Consider the following 16,054-nt stretch of genomic DNA (forward strand, 5'->3'; position numbering starts at 1 on the left):
GGCAAATTGACACCTTACATGTTGGTGCCTGCATAGTTCTGGGGCCTGGCAGGGTCAGTGGTGTGAAACCAGTACTCTCGCCTCTCTTTCTTCTGATAAGTAACCATTGAAGCCAATGATCTTTTTAGCTGTCTATAAGGTTGACATTCTTATTGATGAGCACCAGTGTAATCAGGGCCGGCCTTAGGTGTTCAGGCGCCCTGTGCGAGCTAATCCTGTGGCGCCCCCCCCCCCCCATCTTCACCCCTCGCCCCCTGGTCACCTAAACATACACAAAGAGGAAAAAAATATTTGTAAAAAATTATTTGTTTTAATAAGTTATTTAAGTGAATGTGCAAACAATTACAATAATAAATAACTGGATAGACTGGTAACAATGATGTATATTAAATACATTAACCACTTTACTACCGGCCGCCGTCAATTGACGGCGGCACGATAGCTTTGTTGTTCTGAGAGGACGTCATATGACGTCCTCGTCTTGCAGAGCCACTAGAGTGGAGGATGGAGGGCACAGGATGGCAGCCTCAGGGCCGGCCTTTGGGGTGTGCGAGCTTCGATGGCCGCACGGCGCCCCTGTTGCCCATGGCGCCCTGTGCGGCCGCACAGCTCGCACACCCCAAAGGCCGGCCCTGAGTGTAATGGAGCACTATCTTGATCACCCAAGTTAAGGGGTCCCTCTCACTGGCCTCTATTGTGAGGGAGTACTGCAGTTTTTACTGTCTGATATTCTTTTCTGGTTATTATTGTGTACATATTTATCACTGAAATTGATTTTCTTCTATAGAACAGGGGGGGGTGTTTAAAAAAAGACAATTCTAGGTACACTATAGTCTTTTTTTTTTTTTTTATTATTATTATTATTATTATTATTATAGTGTATAAGCAAATTGCTGATCATGCTATAAGTTTTATGCAGGAACTTCCTGATATTTAAATGTATTTAATGGGTTCCTCCGAAGTAAAAAGGTTGAAAGATTAGGGAATAAGTATTTCTACATGACATAACTTTTGGAGCAATGGGGGGGGAAGTATTCTAGCATGGTGCAAATGTTTTTAGTTGAAGAGTGAGTAGACATCGGAGTCGTTGGAAGTCCTGTAACTGTAAAACATAGAAGATCTGAAGAATAGTATTTCTGGAAGAAAAACCTATTACCTATAACAGACCTGCAAAAAGATGGCTGTATCCAAGTTATAAGGATTTCATTTTGCAAGTATTTGATTTAAGAGCACTTTGCTAAAAATAAAATTATAAAACACTTATAAATGGCAGAGGCCCTAATGTGTCGGCAAAGCCATATACTGTCACCCACCTGCAGCCATAGTACACCATAACCAAGAAAATCATTTGGCTGGGAACTAATGGCTGCCAGATGAGTATTGTTTTCTGTGACAGCATGTCTTTATAGCATACATAAAGTAATTATTTTAGGAAGTACTCTAGGGAGAATGATAGGAGATATACATTATTTAGTCATAGGTATACATGGTAAAAAGCTATTTACTTCTGGATGCACTGCTTTGGAGGAAAATATAGTTCATTAATATGGCCCTGTTGCAGAAGTTGTTGGTACTATACACTTTGGCTAATTATGAGACAACTGGTCCCTAGCCGACACTAATGTAGTAAAGGGAGCCCCCCACATATCACCGAGTCGTCATTGAGTCTAGGGACATCTACAGTCTAAGCATTCCTACATGGTGTGAGTAGTTTACTAGTTCCCACAAATAATTGCTTATAGATAGTGGATAAAGCCTTAATGAGGAGGGTAATTCTCACACAGCAAAGCCTCAAGGTCACTAAATCTGAGAAGGAGCCTAGTGCACCCAAATTGGGCCTAAAATACATGACAGAGCTGCAAAAATCTAAAGTGTTGGGCAACTGATACTGAGACTTCAGCCCACCAAACTGCAGCAGGACCCCATTACGGGTGACATTATATTTTTAATATCAATCTTCATCCAGCTGACAGGGTCATTAAAAGATTTTTTCTTTATAATGTCATATTCTTCAATAGTTCTTGTGAACCAGTCATTGTTCATGTTATGGATCTTACAGTCTCATATTTGTATAGCATCCACACTTAGTAGGCTCAGTCTAGGCTGAAATAGTAAGCAAGTAAGCTTATATGAGATGACTGTATTTGTCCAAATGGTGGAAATAATATGTAGGCGATGGCTTTTATAGCACTAACGGCTATCGCTTTGCTTCTGCCACCCAACGGCACATGTGAAATGTGCATAATGGTAAATGCTAGCCTGGTTATGAGTCATTATCCAACACAGAAGATATTGGTGGCACTGTAAATGAATTCAAAATATATTATTGGGTTGGTGGATAGTTATGATCTAAACACTGGTTCTGTAGTTGTAGTTTAGAAGATTGAATCTTCATTTTTCCTATAGTCTTTCTGTTTTTATGAGTGGTTTTATGTTCCTATTTAATCACGCATTTGCCATGTCAGCCCTTTATATGTTTTGAATGCCTGTAAGCCACCTTTAGAGTGCGTTTGTCATATAATTGACAATTTTGTAGATTTGTATTGTTGATTTGGGTGTATGCTGTAAGGCCCTTTCAGTTTTTTTGTGCTGATGCTTTCAACATTATTTGTGGTTTTATAGATGATATATGTATTTAAAAATCTACATGCCTAACAAGGGACTAGTTACAAATATGCAGTATATAAACAAAGGCATCTAATATATACCACCACATGCTTCAGTACATTGTACCTCAACTTTATTAATGTACATAAGCTTTTGCTAAAACTCTAAACTATAATGAACAAAGTTCATGTAAGAAGCAGAAGTACCCCCTGGGGTACATGAGAACCATATCTAAATATAAACTGGCACTTTGAGGTCATTGACACTCTCAGAGTAAAAAATCTTTAGTCAGCTGTTTAATTGGATCCTATTGGTTTATACTTGAGAACTTATTTTCCGCTAACCTTGATGGTAAATGGCTTTGCCTTCTCTAACGCAGTCTCTCCAAAGTCTAGTCCTCGAAACACTTGGGGCTTTGTGTGTGAGGGGCAGGTTTCATTGCATTTAAGATGCATTTACAATGAATTTCTGTTACATTCACACTGACTTGATAAAAGCAAGAAATAGTGCAAGTATGCAGTGCTCCCTATAGTGCAGTTGAAGTTTTGGACATTGTGTGTTGAATTCGTAGAAAAAAAAAACTTTGCAAACATGCCCATGTATAACTAGCCCTACCTGCAGATGAGACATTAAAGCGGTTGTATACCTGCAGATTTTTTATTTTTATTTTTTTAACCTGTAAGGCAAAAGACATAATGAGCTAATATGCACAGCATACTAGCTCATTATGAAATACTTACCTTATATTTTCCCTTGGTGCGTCTTCCGGGTATTGCGGCTCTGGCACTGTGAGTGGCCGGAGCCGCGATGTCGTCACTCCCGTGCATGCGCGTGGGAGACTTCTTTCCGGCAAGGTCCGGCAGCGTCTGCAGGAACAAAGGATGTCTCTGGACATCCGCACTCTGAACAAATTGTAGCCTTTTATTAAAAGGAGGACAGCACTACAAGTCATAGCTTGACTAAGCACTAGTTTCAGTACGAAACGCGTCAACAGTCAGGTTTTATTTTATTTTGCTGTGACTTGTAGTTCTGTCCTTTTAATAAAAGGCTACAATTTGTTCAGAGTGCGGCTGTCAAGAGACAATCTTTGTTCCTGCTTTGCTAAGTGCATAGCCTGCACCTGAGCTGTCTGCAATGGAGGATATTCATCTGGGTTCCCACCTGGAGCGGCTATTCCCTTTCTCCGTCCGGCAGCATCTGCCGGACCTTCAGCCGGGCACTCGGAGCATATGCACCACTTCAGCGGCTGCATGCAAAGGGAATATCTCCTAAACTGTACAGGTTTAGGAGATATTTTTTTTACCTACATGTAAGCCTTATTATAGGCTTACCTGTAGGTAAAAGTGAAAAAAAAGGGTATACAACCGCTTTAATACAACCATCGCATATTGAAACGACACTATTACTTTTTTTTTTTTTATCCCCATAGTGGACGCTACATGTTTAACCCACACTTTCCCTAAACTGGAAGCTTCCAAAACCTGAACATTCAGGCCATATGCACACAGAGTAATTGGCTCTTTCTCTTCCTTGTCATGTCCTCAAAGTGAGAAAAGTTAAGATACTCATGAATAGGGCTGCATTGAGATGTATGGGTCACTAGGCAGAATATTCACCCGGATTTTGGACGAAGGGGATATCTGAAAAATAGTTAATTGTGTAGCATACTGCCCCTTCCTTTCCTAATGAAATGGCATAAACAAAAGCATGGCATGTCCACGTGCTTTCAGCCTTCACATAAACCTATTGAAGAAGGTATTAATCTGTCTCTTTAAATGCTTTCTGCCTAATCATGCTGCTACTCTATCTTCAAAACATTGAGTTGCTGACCCAGTATGGATCAGGAAAGCATGCAAATTGTCAGTCACTATTCTATATACTTGTTCCAATCAGTAACTCTAGTATTTAAGTAAGAGCATCTATGTGACAGTGAGGCAACCAGCATTTTCAGAAGAGCTCAGTAATTCTCACCTCTGTGCTCAGAACTTTTTACTTTTACTAAAGATGGGTTTAGATGAACGCTTTTTGTGCATCAAATTGTTTTCCAAATGAAAATCACAACATGCAAAATTCCTCATGGAGTGGCTGTTTGCTACATAATTCAAATGTAGAAGTCAGTGGGAACAATTCTAAGGGTATGTGTGCAGCAGAGGCATGGGACCAATCCTGCATCTGGCCTTGCTAAGTCTATTCTTCTGAGCACAGTGCAGAGTATCTGGAAAGGACATGATGCCAATAAGATCCTCTTCTCTACATTCTGCAAAGCAGCCAAACTCTTACTTGAAGTGCTGTGAAATCATCAAGGGCCAGTTCACACCAGATGCATTTTCAGTGCAGAAAAAAAAGTGGAAAGAACTGCATCTGGTGTGAACTAGCACTAACAGATAGTTTGCTACTACTTGGTACACCTTTTTCCTAAGTAGCTGTCAATTGCTAGCTGCAAAAGATTAGTCCTGGGGGCATTTATTTGGGGCTGGGGGGGGGGGGGGTAGCAGGATTGCACTAAACCAAAAATTCCCCTTTGCTCCCCCAGCCTACGACTAATGCTGGGTTCACTAAATGTTATAAGCTGCAGGTAATGGGGGGGGGGGGGGTTGTTGGTGTGTATCTTCATGTACCCAGACCTGTATTCTGTCAGGCAAGTGAATCTTTTGCCATCAACTTCAACTATTCACACCTCGTTGCACAGCCAGTGATGACCTGCAGTGCAGAGAGCCGTGAACAGCTGCAGACGCAGGCGAACTGTCATAGTGAACAGGGACAGTGGCTGCTGAGAGCCACAGCATGAATAGCTGCTACAGTTTCACACCAGCCTTAATCTGTGGTGTGTATGTAGCCGTAAAGGGGTTGTAAACATTTTTTTTTTTTTTTTTTTTTTTTTTTTTTAAATACCATACTCCACTGTGCAGTTCGTTTTGCACAGAGTGACCCCGATCCTCTCCTTCCCTTGGCAGCTGTTTTGGCTCCTCCCTGCAAGAGCTACCCCCCCCCCTCTCTGGGAAGCGCTCTCCCAAGGGGGTTAGCTTGCGGGCACGCTCCTGTGTGATGCAGTCAGCGGCCATAGCCACTGAGTGTATCACTCTGCCCCTGCCCCGGCGCACCGCATCATTGATTTGATTGACAGCAACGGAAGCCAATCCCTGGTCTGTTTCAATCATCCAATGAGAAGCCCCCTCAAGCTGAGGGAAAGCATCGCGCCTGCGGAGATTAGGGGCTCAGGTAAGTAAAACGGGGGCTGGGGGGGGCAGAGAGTGCAAGGTGTTTTTTCACCTTAATGCATAGGATGCATTAAGGTGAAAAAACACAAAGCTTTCCAACCTCTTTAATGGTATTGGCTTTTCCCATTTATTTTATTTTTTTATGAACTACTCGGATCCACCTGCCATCCCATACCCACAACATAAAGGCTAATCATTTTGTAGTCCAAGATAACAACGAGGAAGTCTAAATAGGCTCTTTGAAAAAACAGGCAGAAAGTACAGGACACGTGACCGCTCTGGATTTGAGCAAACACACTTTTTCACTTGTTGAACAGATCTAACAAAATGCTTTCCATGGAGTATTTATTGGACAAAAAGGTAGCAAATAAGAAAAATTTACTTAGAATATACATATACTTTTAAAAGTGACACTAAACTCTGGTTTAAAAAAATTCTCTTTTTCAGGTATGTATTCTAAACTCAAAAAGTACCCTCAGTAACATCTCAAGGTCTTTTTTTTTTTTTTAAGTGTAATGTCACTTTAATGCTCGTCTTTTGTGTAAAATTGTTTGAGCTGTGCCTCCATTCAGAATTGTAAACTATAGTGGTGAATGCATTTAATTTGGTTGGGCCTCCCATTCCGCAAGTAAAGAATATTGGCAACCGTTACTTTATTAGGCCCATTGTGTGTTTATACATGCGTCTTTTGGAATATCATCTAACTCTTTCTGGACTCGGAGAACCATAGTCAATTGCACTGTAGTGTACATGACTCTCAGACTTTACAGATCGGTGCTCTTATCAGCAGTGTTGGGTTTAAGGATTTAGTAATAATTACATTTCTGTACCTATTTTTAAAAGATGCTAACATTGTCTACTTGTAAGCTGTTTTTTTTTTTTTTTCTTCAGCATCCTTGACGTTCTCTTTCGACAGAAACATCATTTCATAAATGTTTCTGTAATTATGGTGTAAATGCACTTGTAACAATGCTTTGCTGTCACATTTTTATCTCCTCCTCAGCTTACTGAGACAGGATCGGGTATCAGCTGCTTGGACTCAATGTGCTGCTACACCAACGGGGAGACAGCGTGCGTGCCTGTTAGAAGACTGCTGGAACGATTGATGGGCCGCTGCACAGCACCACGGGTCACCAGGTGTGGAACTTCTCTAAATACCCTTTGCTGCCAACGATTCTCCTATAAACTGGAAAACGATGAGCCTGCAGCTTTAGATGACTAAGGGAAAAGCCTCCCCTCTCTCTCCTCTTTCTCTCTTTTTCTTGGGGCTTGAATGCTCATAGGTCATTAAGAACCAAGATGGAGCAACATGCGTTGATGAACTTTTCTTTCTCTTATTTAATTTCCTATGTCTTCTGTATATTTTTATATGATGCATATTTGTTGTACGTGTCTTATTTGTCTGGCTTTTTTCTCTTTCCTTTTGCTAGCATCTTGTCTACGTAATTCAGTATCGGGTAACCTCTTTATATGATGATTTGATTTCTGGGAATTTTTCTTTATTTTAACTTTTGGGCATGTACTTTTAAATTATATAAAATGTATTTTTCAGTACATGTCCCGAAATGAAGGTGGCTCACTTTTAGTACCTCCTTTATACCCAGAAATTGCTTACCAAAAATATTTAATGTTGGGTTTATCTGCTGGGAGAAGTCTTTTGTCTATCACCATTTTCTGTAAAGTCTTGCAATGTTCTCTGTCCCGTTCACACATAATTCTGATTTTATGTACACCGGAAAGTTTTTTTCTGGTTAGTTTCTGGTAAGTGTGGTATGCAGCTGTTAGAAAACACTTAAGTTATTCAGTTATGCCATAAGTTATTCAGTTATGCCATAAGTTATTCAGTTATGCCATACACTTGTACCCAGTTCAGTGCTAAAGTCCTATGATGTTTATCCCTTAGTGCTCCTGCTATGAAAGAGTTGAATAGTTCCCAGCAGGTGTTATTCAGTCTCTGGTTCACAAACACTGTGGAAGCAGCCATTTTGTGATATGACAAATGTATGGATGGAGGACTAAAGCTGGCCATATATGGTTAGTGTTGGCTTAACAAGAAAAGAAAAATACATTCCTCCATCCGCACAATGTTAATGAAGGATCCCCATCCCTGCCTGGGCATTGTGTTCTGACAGCGGCTGCAGCTGATTGAGGAACATTTTCCAACAGGTCCCTTTGACAGAAGTCACTCAAAAGATGAACTTCTCTCAAGCGGGGGTGGTCACACACTCTGAAATTCAGCCGATCCCTCCTCAGCCAACTTATTTTTCGATCCGTGTATGGTCAGCTTTAGGCAGTTAGTGGTGTTCTGATTCATTTACAGTACACCAACTAAAACTTGTGTAATGCAGTTTTGGGTACAAGGGATAAATTAAATAGAAACCCCTCTTACCTTAAAAATACAAGTACATCTTTTTGACAGATAAGGTATTCTAAGACAAGGTGATGAGATTTTTTTTTTGAAGAGTTATTTACTGGTGAGTTTTCTTACGAATATAGGTTATTGAGATATACACTTTGCCAGTGGTCCAAACTTGTTGCCACTGTGTAATTCTTGGCAGTATGGAATGTAGTTGTCTGTGTGAGTGATTTATCAACTCCTGTGCACACAGACATGATGGCTACCCATTAGCCATAACACAAACTTGAACATACTGCAAGGGTAATAGCCAATGGGGTAGATTTACTAAAACTGGAACGTGCAAAATACGGTGCAGCTCTGCATAGAAATCAATCTGCTTCCATTTTTTTTTTTTTTCAAAGCTTAATTGAAGAAGCTGATTGGCTATCATGCACAGCTGCACCAGATTTTGCACTCTCCTGTTTTAGTAAACAACCCCAATATCTCATTGCCCTGCCTTGCAATGCCCAGTTGGTCAAATACTAGCAGAAAGTTGGTTATCTACTTTAACGACTGCATCAGACAAAAAAGTAGACAAATGAACTGTGTTCCAAAGATGAGTGAACATTTCCATGCCAGCTCTGTTTTGTTTTTTTTGTTTGTTTTAATGTATGTTTCAAATGGAGCAATATGCAACTTTTTTTATTTTATATTTAGAACATAAATGGCAAAGTATAAAATACATATTTTTATTTTAAGTGTTTGTGTGTAGCTCAAAGCATTAAGAGTATTTATAAATACCATGTTATAACAAATTGTAATTTTTTTTAGCATTCTTATCAGATATCTCCATTTTCATAAATAAATGCATCCTTTGCAAAATTCCAAATGCTGTTTTTGTTTTGCCAACTGGGAATGCGGGACATGTAATCTTTCTTTCACCAATTTGCTTCTTGGTCTCTGGGTTAATTTGCTTCTTGGTCTCTGGGTTAATTTGCTTTTTGGTCTCTGGGTTTTTTCCTGCTATGAAAAATTGTTTGGTGCCTTTAGCTTAAGAGTGCTTCTTGAGTCCTTATCCTAAGCCACACTTTATCCTGTAGTGACATGCCATTCTGATTAGTGATGTGTTTTCCAAGCTTTTCTAGAAAGCGTGAGGCTGGGTTCACACTACTACACTACTTTCATCCTACTTTGCTCTGTGTTCAATGTTTCCCTATGAGAGCGTCTTGTAGCGTCCTACACAAGTCGGTCCGACTTTGAAAATGCTCCCTGTACTACTTTTGGTCCTACATTGATCCTACTTCAGGCCCATTGAATATCATTGAAGTCGGACCAAAGTAGTATCCTGTTCATGAAAGTAGGATGGATGTAGGACCAATGTAGGATAAATGTAGGACCAATGTAGCAGAGCAAAGTAGGATGAAAGTAGTGTAGTAGTGTGAACCCAGCCTTATACTACAATGTGAAGCCTTCATACAGACTGTCTCAGATCTCAGACAGATTAGTTAAATGTGACAATGCACATCTCAATGCGATCATTCAATGCAACTAATATACATTTAAAAAAATCATAAACCACAGGCCCTTCATTTGATTAGTTTAGTGAGCTCTCAATCCATTCTGACAAGTCAATTGACCATGCCATAATGATTGCTCCTGACCGATGTAGCAAATATCTGAATTGTAATCTAGATTAATTACATGATCATTTGTAATCTTTTCTGATGGTTTGTATTTTCGATTGATACCACTTATGTTGCATTGATCACCATTTTATTCTGCGGTGGATCATTTGTTTGCTATTTCTTGTACCATAAATAGATGTGTATTGCCACTTTAAAAGAGATCTTTTGAATGACTGCTATGGGTTTCTTTAACTAGTCATTGTACTTTGCACTACTTTTAAGTCCACTTCACTCAGAATTAATATTTATTTAAGTAATATGTGAAGTCTAATAAGCTAAATCACTATATATTTGAAAGCTCGAGCAGCAAAAAGTCCCCCACCACATTTCTGGCTCTATTCCTGCTGCCTTTGAGTCTGCTGCTTCAGCATGGGTGTTCACAGGCATTCCCACTCATATTGCATTCATCACCAAATACAAGGAAGGAGGTCCCATATCTAAGCAAATGTGCTTATAAAGCAGAGCTAAGAGCAGCGTATTGAAAACCAAAGCAGCCAGTCTGATTCCAGAATCTGTACTTAATGATTGTAATGATGATCTTTGTACAGAAATTGGTAGGAAGGAAGGTTGTGGCTTAGAATAACAACTCACTGAATAACTGCAAAGCATCTTATCTGTGTGTTGGGTGTCATTCTATCATCTGGAGCTCATTTGTTCATAAAGGATCTTGATAAAAAAGGTGTCAAACACATGCATGGCTTGGATAGATATTAATCAGCGCCACTTTCTCCTTTGGAATCCACAGCTGCCAATTACAAAGAGAACTCCACTTCATCATGTACACTTTCATCCTGGGTGGTTCATGGTGTTTATTATTCGTTATTCTCTATGATTATGTCCTATGCACAAGTAAATCCGTCTTTTTTTTTTTTTTTTTTTTTTTCCTTTTTCCTAAACTGGGACTTGGGTTCTTTGCTCGGTGATAATGAAATTGGTGATTGCCTTTGTTTTATCCTAGACAATATTGTAATCCATACTTCATCATAAGCTGACATATTAATTAGCCCAAAAAAAATAAGTGTTTTTTGTCGAAAAACATCTTCCTTCATGCAAATTGCACTTGAAGTATATTTTTAGGTTAAAATAAAATGTTACTCCTGCTAGAATTGCCCTAGTGCACAACTGTTGCACCACTTTCACTGGGGATGTGATGCACAAATGAAACCTGCCTTAATTGTCAGAATTAGTGGTATTAGAGCAGGGGTCTTCAAACTACGGCCCTACAGTTGTTCAGGAACTACAATTCCCATCATGCCTAGTCATGTCTGAAAATGTCTGTCAGAGTTTTACAATGCCTCATGGGATGTGTAGTTCTACAACAGCCGGAGGGCCGTAGTTTGAGGAACCCTGTATTAGAGGACCACTGTTTTATCTACAACAAAAGAACCACTTTTTTTTTTTTTTTTTTTTTTTTTTTTTTTTTACAAAGAAGGTGCAGGGTGGGGTACATCAGCCTCCTACAGGAGTTTTATTTTATATTCTGCCTGAAAATGCCCATTTATCTCTGTTTAAAGTTATTTTGACTGAAGTATGCATTCATATTTGACAGTAACTAAAGCACTATTCCTCCACCACTGCCACTTGTATGAATATAGGTTTCACTCACTCCCACAATGTGCCTGTAGGGAAACCCAGTTAAATTAAACCTTCATTGAGAAGGTGCTGAAGTATAAGGTATCAGTTACACAGGACGTTCTAATTACTTGTTACTGAATGATATGATCATCAGTGTTCTGCAAATGGGGTGATTGCCAGCAAGTGGCTTTATCTTTCATTGGCAAGCAACTAGTGTCACTTTCCAGGCGATAGAGTGACACCTGTTGGAGCTGGGAAGTATAGATCAGCCATGTTACACTGCAAGCTCATTTTATGAAGTGTTTACTTTATCTATTGGCACTTCAAGGACCTGATTTTCCAGGTGTAGGGACTAGCTAACTAATTTTTCTTCCAGCGTGCATTGGGACACAGTGTATGTTGTGGATTAGTCCTTTTAAATTTCTATGCTTACAAATGCATTCAAATATTTATTTTTGGGTATACCTTAAATCTAATCAATATCTACTAGTCTAGAAAAAGCACCCTTCTATACATTTACCTGTTAACCACTTAAGGACCGCCTAACGCTGATATACGTCTGCAGAATGGCACGGCTGGGCACAATCACGTCCCCTTTAAGTGCCCAGCTGTGCGTCGCGCGCGCCCACGACCCGATCCGAAGCTCCGTGACTGCAGCCGCAGATTCAATCGCCGCCGGTGTCCCACGATCGGTCACAGGAGCTGAAGAACGGGAGAGGAGTGTGTAAACACACCTTCCCCGTTCTTCAGTGGCAGTGTCATTGATCGTCTGTTCCCTGATATAGGGAAAGACGATCAATGGTGTCACAAGTCCAGCCCCGCCCCCCCTACATTTAGATACACCCCCTAGTGGTTAACTCCTAAACTGCAATTGTAATTTTCACAGTAATCAATGCATTTTTATAGCAACTTTTGCTGTGAAAATGACAATGGTCCCAAAAATGTGTCAAATTTGTCCGATGTGTCTGCCATAATGTCGCAGTCACGAAAAAAATCGCTGATCGCCGCCATTAGTAGTAAAAAAAAAAAATTAATAAAAATGCCATAAAACTATCCTCTATTTTGTAAACGCTATAAATTTTGCCCAAACCAAGCGTTAAACGCTTATTGCGATTTTTCCTTTTTTACCAAAAATAGGTAGAAGAATACGTATCGGCCCAAACTGAGGGGAAAAAAATTATATATTTTTTGGGGATATGTATTATAGTAAAAAGTAAAAAATATTGATATTTTTTCAAAAATGTCGCTCTATTTTTGTTTTTAGCGCAAAAAAAAAAAACACACAGTGATCAAATACCACCAAAAGAAAGCTCTATTTGTGGGGGAAAAAAAGGACGCCAATTTTGTTTGGGTGCCACGTCGCACGACCGCGCAATTGTCAGTTAAATCGACGCAGTGCCGAATCGCAAAAAGGGGCAAGGTCCTTTAGCTGCATAATGGCCCGGGTCTTAGGTGGTTAAAGTCTGATATCTACTCACATTGGCCCAGTAGCGCATTCAGCTGATTCATAGTAAAAACTGATTAAAAAACACTGTTGATTAGGGTTACTACAGCTTAAAGGAGATTAACCACTTGCTGTCCACCATACGTATATAAACACCCGGTACAAAAAGATTATACCAGGATCAGGGTTACAGCTATGAATCTGGTATTTTTTTTTTTTTTTAAGTTGGCAATCCATTTTCTTGAATAAGTGATCCAAGTGGCTTTACATCCGCCTGATCACTTTTACAGCGATCGGAAAGTCGAATATGATCTATGTTTGATCAGCTGCCTTGGCAAGCAAGGGAGACATCAGAGGTCTAAAAGACCCCTGATGTCTATATATAAAGAGTACTTGTCACTGCCAACAGCTATCACAAGGGGGCTTGTTCACCTATTTGTGAGAGCAATAAAGTTACATTTAAATAAAAAAAAAAAATTATAAGCACCCACATCCCCTCATGGTCACATACAAACGCACGTGCAGGTCTAGTTTGCATATGTAATCCAGAATTGCACCATTTGAGGTATCACCGCAAACTGTGATAGCAATAATGCTAAGCACCATAGCTCACGTTTAACACTAAACTGATAACCTGTTGAGGCTTTTAAAGCATTGCCTTATGGACAATTTTAGGTACCATCCTTTTGTCACCATTTCACAGGCGTGCACAATATACTTCACACTATCTTTTATATTTTATAAAGAAAAGTGTCACGCCTAGGACACGTCACAGGTCCTAGGCGATCTCCTGTCCAATCAAACGGCGCAGCACCGGGCCACACCGCGCGCATGCGCAGTGCCGCTCGCGCATGCGCAGTGGGTGCCCGGCCGTGAAGCCGAAAGCTGTCATGGCCGGGTGCCCACAGTTGAAATGAAGACGCCGGGGAGGGGGGGGAGAGGAGCGGAGCTCCGGCCGGCGCGTCGCTGGAGCAGGTAAGTGTATGTTTATTAAAAGCCAGCAGCTACACTTTTTGTAGCTGCTGACTTTTAATAAACATAAAAATTGGCTGGAACACCCCTTTAAGCTGGTCATACATTTGATGGTTATCGGCTAACTCCATCCACTCTATATAGCGTAGGTGAATGAATCTCACCCTATGCTAATTGTATTTTGACAGCCGGCCCTGCACAGCATCTGATTGGATACAGCTGCTCTTCAGCCAACAATTTTCCACCCGGTTCGAGTGATGGGTTAGAGGCTGCCGCCAGGGACGCCTGAGGAACTTGCCAGTTCCTCAGGAGTTGGCCATTATTCATACAGTGTACAGGCAGCTTTTTATTTTTGAATGAAAATCATGCATTGGGTCTAAATGACGAAAAGATAAGATCTCCTGTCATCACTATCACTAATCAACAGTGTTTGTTCCTAATTTTAATTTAAAGGATAAATGTTACAATGTATGGCTGTCCTCCTGAAAGTTGTGTGTAGACAAACATACACTATATTACCAAAAGTAGTGGGACGCCTGCCTTTACACTCACATTAACTTTAATGGCATCCCAGCATATATGGTTCAATATAGAGTCAGCCCACCGTTTGCAGCTATAGCAGCTTCAACTCTTCTGGGAAGGTTGTCCACAAGGTTTAGGAGTGTGTCTATGGGAATGTTTGACCATTCCTCCAGAAGCGCATTTGTGAGGTCAGGCACCGATGTGGATAAGAGCCTGGCTTGCAGTCTCCACTCTAATTCATCCCAAAGGTGTTCTGTTGGGTTGAGGTCAGGATTCTGTGCAGGCCATGTCTTTATTGACCTTGCTTTGTGTACTGGTCCAAATCATTTGGTGGAGGGGGGATTATGGTGTGGGGTTATTTTACAAGGGTTATGCCTGGCCCCTAAGTTCCAGTGAAGGGAACTCTTAAGGCGTCGGCATACCAAGGCAATTTTGATTTAATGCTCCCAAATTTGTGGGAACAATTTGGGGCCCCTTCCTGTTCCAACATGATTGTGCACAAAGCAAGGTTCATAAAGACATGGATGAGTGAGTTTGGTTTGGAAGAACTTGTCTGGCCTGCCTCAATCCAATAGAACACCTTTTAAAGGGGGAATTAAAGCAGAGACTGCGAGCCAGGCCTTCTCGTCCACATCTGTGCCTGACCTCACAAATGCGCTTCTGGAAGAATGGTCAAACATTCCCATAGACCCACTCCTAAACCTTGTGGACAGCCTTCCCAGAAGAGTTGAAGCTGTTATAGCTGCAAAGGGTGGGCCAAGTCAATATTGAACCCTATGGGCTGGGATTCCATTGAAGTTTGTGTGCGTGTAAAGGCAGGTGTCCCAATACTTTTGGTAATATAGTGTATGCCTTTTTGGCACCTGAGATCAAGAGCCAGTTTTCTGTAAAAAAGTCATGTTTAGGCAGTGGACACACAGACATTTAAAATATATGCTATATCTAGATGCTCACGCTCAGGATGGTGCACTTGCAAGCATAAAATCAAAACCAAAAAAGGTTAGAATACTAGTTTCAGATAGGAATGTTAATACAAAATTATGCATTGTATACAACACCTTTATTTTGTTTATTTTCTATACCCATTAGCACATAATCCATAATAGCTTTTTTCTACGGCTTCATTCTATAAGAAAGCAAGTATTGTAGTATAATAGTTTTACAACCTCTACTAAACGTCCGTTTAAAAACGTCCATTTTGCAGTGTTTACATGCCAGTTTGCGTTTTTAGAAGCGCGTTTTTTTTCCTCCAAATAGTAAAAAATGTAAAACACCTCTTAACGAAGCGCAGCTAAATGTGGGTTACCATGTTTATAAGCTGTAGGCATTTGTTGGCGTTTCAAATGCCTCTGCACATCCATCCTGAGCGCATTTTTTTGCTTTCTAACCTCATCTGCCTAGAAACGACTATAAATGTCTGAGTGTACATGTACTGATAATATAGAGGAGAGTTCAGGGGCAGCTGAAAAAAATGCCCAACTGCTCCTAAACGTCCATTTACCAGCAGCAGTGTACATGAAGCCTAAAAGCAATAATACTGTAGTAAAAGAAGCCCTGTAGTTGAATGTTTTACAGATGGCAATACACAGACCTATCTTTTTATACACCCGCCAAGAGCTTTTCTTGAACAGTTTTTAAGTCATTTATTTGGCACCAGTCTGCAATAGAATCTATTCTGTAATACTAATAATCC

General features: G+C 40.3%; 1 protein-coding gene across 5 annotated transcripts in view; it reads left to right on the forward strand.

Moving 5' to 3' along the window:
- ATP11B (ATPase phospholipid transporting 11B (putative)) overlaps positions 1–16,054 on the forward strand; it is a 187,072-nt gene that overhangs the window by 162,992 nt on the left and 8,026 nt on the right. For 2 of the 5 annotated variants that reach the window (XM_040349439.1, XM_040349441.1), the window contains one exon: positions 6,829–6,962. In XM_040349439.1, coding sequence (XP_040205373.1) covers positions 6,829–6,962 — 134 coding nt within the window. Of the gene's footprint in view, positions 1–6,828; positions 8,199–16,054 lie in introns of those variants that run through there. The other 3 variants (XM_040349438.1, XM_040349440.1, XM_040349442.1) reach the window with 2 other exon arrangements.

Source organism: Rana temporaria, chromosome 4 (genome assembly GCF_905171775.1).
Source record: "Rana temporaria chromosome 4, aRanTem1.1, whole genome shotgun sequence".
Classification (NCBI taxonomy): Eukaryota; Metazoa; Chordata; class Amphibia; order Anura; family Ranidae; genus Rana; species Rana temporaria.